The following is a 14,002-nucleotide window of genomic DNA, read 5'->3' on the forward strand; positions in this document are numbered from 1 at the left end:
AGGCGCTGCTGCGCCTTCTTCACGATGCTGTCTGTGTGAGTGGACCAATTCAGTTTGTCTGTGATGTGTATGCCGAGGAACTTAAAACTTGCTACCCTCTCCACTACTGTTCCATCGATGTGGATAGGGGGGTGTTCCCTCTGCTGTTTCCTGAAGTCCACAATCATCTCCTTAGTTTTGTTGACGTTGAGTGTGAGGTTATTTTCCTGACACCACACTCCGAGGGCCCTCACCTCCTCCCTGTAGGCCGTCTCGTCGTTGTTGGTAATCAAGCCTACCACTGTTGTGTCGTCCGCAAACTTGATGATTGAGTTGGAGGCGTGCGTGGCCACGCAGTCGTGGGTGAACAGGGAGTACAGGAGAGGGCTCAAAACGCACCCTTGTGGGGCCCCAGTGTTGAGGATCAGCGGGGAGGAGATGTTGTTGCCTACCCTCACCACCTGGGGGCGGCCCGTCAGGAAGTCCAGTACCCAGTTGCACAGGGCGGGGTCGAGACCCAGGGTCTCGAACTTGATGACGAGCTTGGAGGGTACTATGGTGTTGAATGCCGAGCTGTAGTCGATGAACAGCATTCTCACATAGGTATTCCTCTTGTCCAGATGGGTTAGGGCAGTGTGCAGTGTGGTTGAGATTGCATCGTCTGTGGACCTATTTGGGCGGTAAGCAAATTGGAGTGGGTCTAGGGTGTCAGGTAGGGTGGAGGTGATATGGTCCTTGACTAGTCTCTCAAAGCACTTCATGATGACGGAAGTGAGTGCTATGGGGCGGTAGTCGTTTAGCTCAGTTACCTTAGCTTTCTTGGGAACAGGAACAATGGTGGCCCTCTTGAAGCATGTGGGAACAGCAGACTGGTATAGGGATTGATTGAATATGTCCGTAAACACACCGGCCAGCTGGTCTGCGCATGCTCTGAGGGCGCGGCTGGGGATGCCGTCTGGGCCTGCAGCCTTGCGAGGGTTAACACGTTTAAATGTCTTACTCACCTCGGCTGCAGTGAAGGAGAGACCGCATGTTTTCGTTGCAGGCTGTGTCAGTGGCACTGTATTGTCCTCAAAGCGGGCAAAAAAGGGGGCAAGACATCCTGGTCCGTGACTGGGCTGGATTTCTTCCTGTAGTCCGTGATTGACTGTAGACCCTGCCACATGCCTCTTGTGTCTGAGCCGTTGAATTGAGATTCTACTTTGTCTCTGTACTGGCGCTTAGCTTGTTTGATAGCCTTGCGGAGGGAATAGCTGCACTGTTTGTACTCGGTCATGTTACCAGACACCTTGCTCTGATTAAAAGCAGTGGTTCGCGCTTTCAGTTTCACACGAATGCTGCCATCAATCCACGGTTTCTGGTTAGGGAATGTTTTAATCGTTGCTATGGGAACGACATCTTCAACGCACGTTCTAATGAACTCGCACACCGAATCAGCGTATTCGTCAATGTTGTTATCTGACGCAATACGAAACATCTCCCAGTCCACGTGATGGAAGCAGTCTTGGAGTGTGGAGTCAGCTTGGTCGGACCAGCGTTGGACAGACCTCAGCGTGGGAGCCTCTTGTTTTAGTTTCTGTCTGTAGGCAGGGATCAACAAAATGGAGTCGTGGTCAGCTTTTCCGAAAGGGGGGCGGGGCAGGGCCTTATATGCGTCGCGGAAGTTAGAGTAACAATGATCCAAGGTCTTTCCACCCCTGGTTGCGCAATCGATATGCTGATAAAATTTAGGGAGTCTTGTTTTCAGATTAGCCTTGTTAAAATCCCCAGCTACAATGAATGCAGCCTCCGGATAAATCGTTTCCAGTTTGCAGAGAGTTAAATAAAGTTTGTTCAGAGCCATCGATGTGTCTGCTTGGGGGGGGGGGATATATACGGCTGTGATTATAATCGAAGAGAATTCTCTTGGTAGATAATGCGGTCTACATTTGATTGTGAGGAATTCTAAATCAGGTGAACAGAAGGATTTGAGTTCCTGTATGTTTCTTTCATCACACCATGTCACGTTGGCCATGAGGCATACGCCCCCGCCCCTCTTCTTACCAGAAAGATGTTTGTTTCTGTCAGCGCGATGCGTGGAGAAACCCGTTGGCTGCACCGCTTCGGATAGAGTCTCTCCAGTGAGCCATGTTTCAGTGAAGCAAAGGACGTTACAGTCTCTGATGTCCCTCTGGAATGCTACCCTTGCTCGGATTTCATCAACCTTGTTGTCAAGAGACTGGACATTCAAGAAGAATGCTAGGGAGTGGTGCACGGTGTGCCCGTCTCCGGAGTCTGACCAGAAGACCGCCTCGTTTCCCTCTCTTTCGGAGTCGTTTTTTTGGGTCGCTGCATGGAATCCACTCCGTTGTCCTGTTTGTAAGGCAGAACACAGGATCCGCGTCGCGAAAAACATATTCTTGGTCGTACTGATGGTGAGTTGACGCTGATCTTATATTCAGTAGTTCTTCTCGACTGTATGTAATGAAACCTAAGATGACCTGGGGTACTAATGTAAGAAATAACACGTAAAAAAACAAAAAACTGCATAGTTTCCTAGGAACGATTGACTTGGAGTTACATTGTGTTGTTTAAGTGTTCCCTTTATTTTTTTGAGCAGTGTATTTCTAGGCCTACCTTCAAACTCAGTGCCTCTTTGCTTGACATTGGGGGGAAAATCTAAAGAAATCAGCCAAGACCTCAGAAATACAATTGTAGACCTCCACAAGTCTGGTTCATCCTTTCCAAATGCCTGAAAGTACCACGTTCATCTGTACAAACAATAGTACGCAAGTATAAACACCATGGGACAACGCAGCCATCATACCGCTCAGGAAGGAGACGGGTTCTGTCTCTTAGAGATGAACATACTTTGGTGGGAAAAGTGCAAATCAATCCCAGAACAACAGCAAAGGACCTTGTGAAGATGCTGAAGGAAACGTACAAAAGTATCTATATCCACAGTAAAACGAGTCCTATTTTGACATAACCTGAAAGGCTGCTCAGCAAGGAAGAAGCCACTGCTCCAAAACCGCCATAAAAAAGCCAGACTACAGTTTGCACCTGCATATGGGGACAAAGATCGTACTGTTTGGAGAGATGTCCTCGGGTCTGATGAAAGACAAATATAAGTGTTTGGCCATAATGACCATGGTTATGTTTGGAGGAAAAAGGGGGAGGCTTGCAGGCCGAAGACGCCATCCCAACCGTGAAACACGGGGGTGGCAGCATCATGTTGTGGGGGTGCTTTGCTGCACAGGGACTGGTGCACTTCACAAAATATATGACATCTTGAGGCAGGAAAACGATGTGGATAAATTGAAGCAACATCTGAAGACATCAGTCAGGAAGTTAAAGCTTGGTCGCAAATGGGTCTTCAAAATGGACAATGACAATGAAGCATACTTCCAAAGTTGTGGCAAAATGGCTTAAGGACAAAAAAATCAAGGTATTGGAGTGGCCATCACAAAGCCCTGACCTCAATCCTTTAGAAAATATGTGGGCAGAACTGAAAAAGCGTGTCTCGAGCAAGGAGGCATACAAACCTGACTCAGTTACACCAGCTCTGTCAGGAGGAATGGGCCAAAATTCACCCAACTTATTGTGGGAAGCTTGTGGAAGGCTACCCAAAACGTTTGACCCAAGTTAAGCAATTTGAAGGCAATGCTACCAAATACTAATTGAGTGTATGTAAACTTCTGATTCACTGGGAAACTTCAGACTTCAACTGTATAGAGAGAAATTGCATTACTATAGACAGCTTCACTACAGTACAAATGTACCCCTAACAAGATGTTATTCCCCAATATCTGATATCTTCCCATTGCTTGTTGTAAACATAGATGTACTGTAGACAAAGACAAACAAACAACAAACATATTGAATAATAAGAAAGGTTTAGACAAATTGAGTGAACAAACATGAACAATGACATGAACATGCTTGGCTACCAACTTGACATCCCTGAGCTGCTTGCCTCAATAAATTAATGCTAGAACATTGGTTGCCAGGATTAGCTATTTGTATCTAGCCTCTTAATAATTGCATAATGTTGCAAGATAGGCACATATTCATTATAGTAAAAATTAGTCGGTGATGCAATGATTCACTATCTTGCTAGATCCTCCAGAGACGCACATGGCCTATTGCATTTATTCACATAATAATGGAGTCAGATTGATAAATGAGAAAGGCACGGTTATCCCTCTCCCTCGGTTACATGGATACAGTCTTTTGTAACTCTTCTGTACAGGATACAGTCTTTTGCAACATCCTTTTATCTCCTGGGGAAATTGATAATTAAGACAGAATATTGTCCCTTTGAGTTACTTTCCCCTTCTTTCGATCAGCTCCTTTTGTTGGTAGTGATAACATTTCGCGATGATTGATCATTTCGAGCTCCAAGTCTGTGCACTCTGAGGCTGAGGGGGAGCCTAGAGTTTAGTCAGAGTGAAATTCTCACACTCCACGGAGAGAACAAGCCACTCACAGCCAAGGTAAAAAACCTTTTATTCAAACATGGACTGTGTACTCAGGGAAAACAGGGTGATGAAGGAGTAGCTGTTGGACATACAAACCCGAAATAAAGTATAATATAGAGGGTTATAGTGTTAAGCCACTTACTTTACTGCCTTTTACTCCATCACAGTGACACCTGGACTTTCCGGTGCAGCTACACACCTGGGGACAAACAGGACAGCAGTCAGTTTCACACACCCAACTCACTAAGTTGGCCTGAATACAGTATAACATGGAATGGCAACACTCCAGGTAAAACCCTGACGTAACATTCAGGTGACATTGATAGAACCTTGGTCAATTTATGTTTCCTAGTGGAGAAAAAAGTGCTTAAGCATTTAAAGTGTTTGGAAGTGTGTTGTTACACTGATGACTGGTCTATGTTTACTCTGTATTTGAGAAAATCCTCTAACACATCCTCTAACAATTATCACCAACAGCACTATTTAGTAGACAGAAATTCAAAGGATTCCTCGCTAAACACGACATTCTATGGTACCTCGGCAAATACATTTGCATTCTGTATTATATTCTGTTTGTCTTCCACTACTAGGGCTGGGAGTGCAAGTCATTGCGTGTGTTTTTGAGCTGATTACCCGTAGCTCTGTAAAGAACAACCAATCTTCACAATGCCTAGAGAGGCATTTAACCAGTCAATTTGCTATAATTATCCTATATTGTGAAATAATCCTAAATATAGCATCTTGAACACTCACGTTGAGTCAATAATCCTCTCACAAAAAGGCATACCCACAAACCCACCCACAAACCCCAGTGGTTCAGTTCTGTCATGCTCAGGATGCTATGTTGACCTGAAACATGTCATATCTCAGACCTTCTTATCTCAGGTGAGTACCTTCCTGAAGTAGGTCAGACACAACAAGAATGCATGATAATCTTGTATCGAGTTAGAGCTGCTGGTTTGATTTGCCTTATTTTTCCTTGTTTCCCAAGGTAACAGAATCTCCTTTTGTTGACTGACTGTTGCGTGTTCCTAATGAATGAGATTGTCTGTGCCGGAAGAGAGACAGAGTTATCTGGGGAGATGCAGTGAGATAGACACTCTGTCCACAAGGATTGTTTGGGTTTCCGACGGAATGCAACACAAATGGAGCAGGGGTGGAGGGAGCATGGGCGTATTTAGTCATTTGGATGCTCCAGGCAGAGGGCAGTCTGAGCCCCCCCTCCCTCCCCTGTACTCTTGCACAATTTTTTTATGTCATTTTTTGCATTTAAAAAGTCATGTAATTTAACAGTAAAAATGTGTTACCTTTTAATATGGCAAGAACACAACAACATGTTTTCATCTGATTGTCAATCAAATCACTTCAAAAAGTATGTTACCTTTGTATGTTCATCCAAAATAATTTGCAAGTGGCTGAAACTATCTCACCGAATAAAGCATCTGCGCAAGCAAAACAGCTCCCCTCTGTCTTACTATATGTAGCCCATGTATCTGATGCAGTCTGGACAAAAACAGTATGACATGCCATACTTTTTTGGGCAAGACAGCATCAGATACATGGGCAACACATACTGTACATGTCCTCTGCATCTGCCTCGTCGACAATGGCAGTATTATCAGCAGCGCCTGTCTTTTTTACTAAAGAAATGAGTTAACTTAGGTATATTTTCTGTTAACATTTAATATTTGTTATTTCATTTTCTTTTCTCTGTCCCGCTCTTAATTGCTGAAGCTTAATTTAAATAAAAGTGCTGTTTGCAATCATATTGTGTGAAACAATGCACATGAAAACTGTATGCGTGAAAAAGTCCATTATTATGAACCAGTCTGTGATTAATATTATGAACCAGTCTGTGAGTGATTAATGACTTGTTTAAACTATTATGAGAAAATCTTGGATTATATTAATATTGATATGAAACACCGGATATGCATATGTATGTAAATAAATTATTGTTATTTTAATAGATGGGGCCTCATTAACCTGGGCACAGTGGAAAGGCAAAACCTCCTTCCCTCCCCATTTCCTTTGCATCTTTGAAGCTACCTGCAGATTTTGCTGCTCCTCAAGCGGAGAATGGGGGGGGGACCTCAAGCAACAACAACAAAAAATATTACTAGCATTATTATCACGAAGCCTCTTGATGATGTGAGGCCTGAGGCAATTGCCTCTTCTGCTTAATGTTAAGTCCGTTACTGTGGGAGGGAGACAACGAGATAGACAAGGTCCTATCTGTTGGAGACAAACACACACAAAGTCTCTTTCTCCAGCACATGAGCACGCACACACGAACGCATACACAGACACACACACATACATAAACACACACAAACACATCCAGACATAAACACTTGGGGAAAAAAAAGAAAAAAGATCAACAAAATAATAAATTGTATAGTGGTTTTACATTTCTATACTAACCATGTAAATAATATGATCATGATAGCAATGTAGGTGTCAAAAAACAGTGCAAGTGGGGAGGTGTGTGGAGCACTGTGTGCGTGTGTGTGCATCAGACTGTGTGTGAATTTGAATGATGTTATCGCCCTGGCAAAATCGCGGGCCCTGTGTGAAGGCTATGGCTCCACAGTCCCCTGATAACACATCATCAGACAGAGACCTGCACACACCTGGGGCATGCAGGAGAGAGAGAGAGAGAGAGAGAGGAGGAGGAGAGGGGAAAGAGAGGAGGAAAGAGAGTGGAGATGGAGGCAACATGAGGTGACAGGAAGAGAAGAGGAATCTGGAGTGAAAGAATGAAGAACAAAGTCGAAAAAGAAGAGGAGAGGGAGAGAGAGAGAAAAAGAGATTAAGGATGGACACAGGGATAGAGACAAAGACAGCATGAAGACCTAAATTACTCTGTTCTCTCACAAAGATTAACACTAGTTACCAGGGAAAACAGTAAAAAAGGACTGAGCGGTCATGGACACTAATCATATCATATCTTTCATAATCTAATAATATATTAAGACATTTTGAAAAGTTAATGAGTATATGTCTATTTATCAGTAACGAAACACAGAAGTTGCATTTCACTACGGTTTCATCGAAAATGGCAACCTATTCTTTATATTGCCCCTATGGGCCCTGGTTGAAAGTAATGCACCATATAGGGAATAGGGTGCCATTTAGGAAGCAGATTTTAACACCACCACTCAGTAGTGTTAAGAGAAGAATAATGTGGAATCACTGTAAACACATTTCCTGACCACCTTTTCCAATATTTCCCTTTTGTCTAATAAATCACAATAGTGAATCAGTGTTTTGCCTATAGGCTTTAACAGGCTCAGTAATCTGACCACAAAACCTTACACATAAACCCTTACACGCACGCACGCACACACACACACACACACACCCACCCACCCACCCACCCACCCACACACACACACACACACACACACACACACACACACACACACACACACACACACACACACACACACACACACACACACACACACACACACACACACACACACACACACACACACACACACACACACACACACACACACACACACACACCTCATCCAAACCTGAGTGAGCCAACGCCAGCAGCCTTCCACTCCAACCCACCCAGAGTGGGTACAAATATACTGTAGGCATGTGGCGCTCTCAAGAGATGGAGAAGATTAGAAAACACTGTATTCTCCAAGAATACCGGAGAACAGAAAACACTTTTCAAACCCATGGTGGCGGAACATCAAAGCCTGTAGAAAATGCAAAGGATTCCAAAACAAGGAGAAACGCTATATGTCAGTGTTCACAGATGGGCAAGCCAGCATGCTGGTGACGGCTGGTCTGTCATTTTCAGAATACACATCTCCAGATCTCTCCCCACCTAACCTCACCCCTTATAACCCACCTTGCCAGAAGCCTGCCAATATCCTCTGTAACAGTGAACTTCCTCAACCTCAGTGCTTACTATCTTACTTGTCAACCTCTCTCACCCCTTCCTTCACCTCTCCCCCTCCTCTCGTCCACTCTCAACCTCTGACCTTAGCAAGCACATACTGGCTCTGTTCTTCTCTCACACATCATAGTTGTGATAATCTAATAATATATTAAGACATTTTGATCAATGAGTATGTGTCTATATATCAGTAACACAACACAGTTTAGAGGAGTTGCATAATAACACTATGGTTTCATTACAAATGACAACCTATTCTTTATATAGTGCATTACTTTTGACGTCGAAAGTAATGCACTATATAGGGAATAGGGTGCCATTTAGAATGCAGATGGTGTTCTTAACTGACTTGGCTAGTTAAATAAAGATTAAATTAAATTAAATAAAAAATACTTGAACCTGAACCTATTTCATTCTAATATTGATCCCCCCCCTCCCCCATATCTCTATCTCTATCTTTCTCAATGTCAATTTAAGGGCTTTATTGGCATGGGAAACATATGTTTACATTGCCAAAGCAAGTTAAATAGATAATAAACAATAAAAATTGTACAGTAAACAATATGTTGTAATGATGTGCAAATAGTTAAAGTACAAAAGGGAAAATAAATAATCATAAATGTTGGTTGTGTATACATGTGTTTGTTCTTCACTGATTGCCCTTTTCTTATGGCAACAGGTCGCAAATCTTGCTGCTGTGATTTCACACTGTGGTATTTCACCCAATAGATATGGGAGTTTATCAAAAACTCTTTCTCTCCCTAATCCGTCAATGTCTTTATACTGTCTCACTCTCTCTCACCCTGTCTCTCACTTCCTTTCTCACCCTGTTTCTCCCTGGCTCAATAATGTCTCACTCTCTCGTCCTGTCTCGTGTCCTGGCTCAGCCCTGCGCACAATTGGGGGGGGGGGTGGCCTCATCGCGCTGTAGCAACTCCTTGTGGCGGGCTGGGCGCCTGCAGGCTAACTGATTACTTTGGTAGTCAGTTGGACAATGTTTCCTCCGACACATTGGTGCAGCTGGCTTCCGGGTTAAGTGGGCGGGTGTTAAGGTCTCATGACTCGAAGAAGTCGAAAAAGTCATAAGACATGAATGATAATAGTATGGTTGCATTGGAAGGCAGAAAAACCCCCAAAATGTCTGACTATCTAAAAGAGGAGACACTGAACTATTAGCTAGATTAATTATAATTGTAATGCACTGTTCCTCACTCTTGTGCATCCTGGCTTTAGTCTAGCTTGGAAGATCTTGCTGGGGGACTTCATTAGTTATGTGGAGGGATGAGGAAGGGAGACAAGGGAACGTTAGAAGTGTGAAGCTTAAATCGGCCGGCATCAGAGCAGCAAGCTTTGTCACGCCCTGACCATAGAGAGCCCTAGGTTCTCTATGGTGTTGTAGGTCAGGGCGTGACTAGGGGGTGTTCTAGTCGATTATATTTCTATGTTTGTGTTTGAGTATGATTCCCAATTAGAGGCAGCTGATTATCATTGTCTATAATTGGGGATCATACTTAAGGTGTACCTGTTCCCACCTGAATTGTGTGGGATATTGTTTTGTGTCAGTGTGTTGAGCATGACGACTTCATGTTCGTTGTATGTTTATACTTTTCTTAGTTTCACTTTAATAAAATAAGTGTAATTCAAATCACGCTGCGCCTTGGTCCGTCCTTCATGACGATCGTGACAAGCTTGCATACTTGAACCAGGCCCAAGTCGTGAGCCTCGATGAATAGAAAATATCACAACAACACCTTGCTTTGTCTCTGTTTTCCCAGAGCATGCCTGAGCTGGGAATTACCTGTCCCACTCATGGTGGCAGTAGGTAGCCCCCTGGTCCAGTAGGCTGCCCCTATGCATAGATATTTAATCTCGTCATTGAATTTATATGGCTCTGTGTGTGTGAGAGAGTGATCGAGCAGTCCTATATCTGTCCACTGATGCTGATCTGAGCTAATCAAACAGAACAGCTACACATATTCACACTTAGACAAGCTGTAGTGTGTGAGCGCATGGTTCCCTGACTCTAGAGTTTCAAAACAGCAAATATTCTTCCACTGTTTTATCTTCACTGCCTCCCCCAAGAAGCCAGGCGGGTAGATTGCCTCCCTACTGGGAGAGCAGGATGGAAGATAGGCCTACTGGCCTATTCTAATGTGACAATGTGCTGTTGCTATTGTAGCAACCTTAATCCAACACCTAGTGACAGTCGCTGGACCAGTGCTCGAGTCAATGTCGGGGCTAGCCCCCCCCTCCAAATTCCAAATTAAGGGGTAGAGCAGGGGTGAGTTTCCCAGAAGCCTTGTAGCAAACTCAGGACATTATTTTTTATTGACAAACCAGCCACACAGCTGTGAGAGAGGGACAACTATAAAAACTATTTTTGATTGTGAATCTGTTGCTGTTCTGCTAGTGGAATAGGTCTGGGGCATCCAGAGAAATAGAGATGACGACAATCGCTAAAAGGCTTTCGGGAAACCCACCCCAGGTCAGTAAAGGGATTGACTCTGTTCCCTGAGGGTGATTCCCAGCTGGAAAAACAGGTTGAAATGATGCAGTCATTTCAGTTTGCCCAGATATGCCTGTGTGGCACATGGAGATATGTGAAACTTGCTACTCAGTATTACGTGTACACATTTTCGCCACTCAATTGCTAGTTTTTGAGTAGCGAGACCGGTAGAGATGCTTGAGGGAGGACGGTCAAAGTGTGTTCGTGAATCATAGGTCCCGGGGTCGAACCAGGTACTGTATGTGCCAAAACGAGAGGAAGTGGTACTTGCTAAGCAAGCGGGGTGATGTCCTTTACATCCGCTGGGATAACTTGCAGAGAATGGAAATGTGTATTTTATGCTCACAAGCCAAACCCAACAAGACACACACACACACACACAAACACCCTGAGGGGTTGAAAGCAATGGGTCAGCCGCAGTTCAGCACCCCCGGAGCAATTGTAGGGGGTCAAGTGCCTTGCTCAAGGAAACAACGGCAGGGGATGGTGTCTAGGATGCTGCCAGCCCCTTACCCCACAGATTTCTCTAGTCAGATTTGAGATTCAAACTAGTAACCCTCCTTCTCTAACCGCTACACTACCTGTGTTAGGCCTCATGCATGGTTAAGTAGTACCCAACGACTGTGTGTCACTGAGCAGAAACAAGAGTGAACTGAGAAGAGGCCGCATAGCAGTTTTGTCCCAGAGTTCCTGAGTACCTCTCTTGTGTGTGTGACTGGGGTTTAAACCAATACCATTATAATCCCTGAGGACTAATGTAGGGGGTGTAGGGGTTGGTGAGGTTGGCCGAGGGGGGAAATGGAGGGGTTTGAGGGGTGTCCCCATGCAAGGATGTCTGCGGTGCTGGGAACAGCACCCTCTGACCACCCGCTTTCCCCTGCCTCACTCCACCATCCCCCACCGGTGGGTGACTTCCTGGCGGATCGGCGTGCCTGTTGCTCTGTCTCATTCTGCTCGGGGTGTGAAACCACGCAGAAGACAAACAGGTCGGGATCCAAGCTGCCCATCGAAAGCCCCCGGGGAGGGACAGTGGTGGAGCTCTGGGCGCTTTGGTCTGAATAGGGGGGCACTCTGAAACAACAAAGCAACAGCACAAAGAGCTGAATAGGAAGACTAAAACAACAGGGGTTGTGGCTGTGGCTTGTGGGATGTAGGGATGTGTGACTGACCAGGACCTGAGCTCTCTGTCTGGATGTCTGTCTGGAGTAGTGCTCTGTCTGTCTGTACTTTGTCCGTCTGTCCATTTGTCACCACTGCAAATCACCACTGGCTGTGGAGACTCAACTTGTTCAATACATATAAATCAAATGTAGGTGCTACCATATCAAACACTTTGGACGCACCTAAGAATTTCTGACGAAAGAGGTTCATGCAAACAGTACTAACATCAATGAATAGCCCGGTCCATGACAAAAGAGCACATATCTGTGCAGAAACTAATGTAAACCTCACAATCTGGCAATCTAATTTAATTTGAAACTATGTGTGTTATAAGGAGGCAATTCTTTATAGGAGGCAATGCATAAATAGTTGCCTCCTTATAACACACATTGACCGAGCACGTTCTAGATAAATGGTTGAACTGATTCCTGTCTCCAGTCTCATCATTATTGAACTGTTATAAAGACGTGGTTATAAAACCCACAAACTATTCTGTCTGGAAGAAGTTGGTTTTACATGTTCAAACATTTTTATTTTCCATGGTACAGTCTAGGCTTATGTGAGCACAGTGTATTGCTAGCAGAGGCAAGTTCATAGTAGAGCTATCAAGGAGAGCGTTAGCATGGTAATAGATGGAAGAAAGGAATTTGAGACGGACGTTGGAGCGGGTAAACAATGTGATGGAACAGTGAGTAAAGAACTTGGTACTTAAAAGCTTACATAGGTATTTATCTTGTCCAGCTGGGATAGGGCAGTGTGCAGTCAGTGACGATTGCGTCGTCCATGGATCTGTTAGGGCGATATGCGAATTGTAGTCGGTCTAGGGTGTCGGATAAGTTAGTTCAGTTACTTTCCCTTTATTGGGTACAAGAACAATGGTGGAATCAAGTGGGGACAACAGAGTGACATATGAAGGGATTAAATATGTCTGTTAACGTTCCAGCCAGCTCTGCACATGCTCTGAGGATGCAGCTTTGGATGCCATCTGGACCGGCAGCCTTTCAAGGGTTAACACACTTAAATGACACGTCGGCCATGGAGAACTAGAGCAAACAGACCTCGTGAGCGTCAGGAGCCCGGGTCGGTGACTTGATGTAGTTTTCCTCGAAGCGGGCAAAGGTGTTTCGCTTGTCCGGGAGCGAGGAGTTGGTGTCCGCAATGTGGCTGGCTGTCCATTTATAATCCGTGACTGTCTGGAGTCCCTGCCACATACACCTTGTGTATGAGCCGTTGAATTGCAACACAACACTTTGTCACTGTACTGTCGTGTTGCCTCATTGATTGCCTTACGGGGTTGTAGCTGGTCTGTTTGTACACGTCCATGGTACGCGTTTTCAGTTTTTCGTTAATGCTCCAATCTATCCATGGTTTTTGGTTTGGATATGTTCTAATCGTCACAGTGGGAACAACATTCTCTATGCACATCCTGATGAACCCAGCCACAAAGTCTGTGTATAGGTCTATAATATTCTCAGAGGCGACCTGGAACATTCCCCTGTCCATATGATTAAAACAATCTTGAAGCATAGATTCTGATTGATTATTTAATATATTCTTTGAAGAGGTAGGTTTCAGGTGCTTTCGGAAGATGGCAGGGACTCTGCTGTCCTAGCTTCAGGGGGAAGCTGGTTCTACAGGGGTGGGAGGCCCAAGAGACGAGAGGTGGCAGAACAGAGTGTTCAGGTTGGGGTGTAGGCTTTGAGCATAACCTGAAGGTAGGGAGGGGCAGTACCTCTTGCTGCTCCGTAGTCTCTGCTCCATAGTCTTGTAGTGGATGCAAGCCTGGACCGGAAGCCAGTGGAGTGTGCGGAGAAGCTGGGTGACATGGGAGAACTTGGGAAGGTTGAAAACCATGATAAGTTACAGGGGTTTGATGCCACAAGCAGGGAGCCCAGCCAACAGCGAGTTGCAGTAGTCCAGACGGGAGACGACAAGTGCCTGGATTAGGACATGCGCCTCTTCCTGTGTAAGGTA

The 14,002-nt window shown here is 44.8% G+C and overlaps 1 protein-coding gene across 1 annotated transcript in view; it reads right to left on the reverse strand.

Annotated features, from left to right (window-relative positions):
• col4a3 (collagen, type IV, alpha 3) overlaps positions 1 to 14,002 on the reverse strand; it is a 123,728-nt gene that overhangs the window by 87,171 nt on the left and 22,555 nt on the right. The window contains exon 2 of the mRNA XM_021563185.2: positions 4,582 to 4,638. Within this exon, the coding sequence (XP_021418860.1) occupies positions 4,582 to 4,638 (57 nt within the window). The remainder of the gene's footprint in view (positions 1 to 4,581; positions 4,639 to 14,002) is intronic.

This window comes from Oncorhynchus mykiss, chromosome 15, assembly GCF_013265735.2.
Source record: "Oncorhynchus mykiss isolate Arlee chromosome 15, USDA_OmykA_1.1, whole genome shotgun sequence".
Lineage (NCBI taxonomy): Eukaryota > Metazoa > Chordata > Actinopteri > Salmoniformes > Salmonidae > Oncorhynchus > Oncorhynchus mykiss.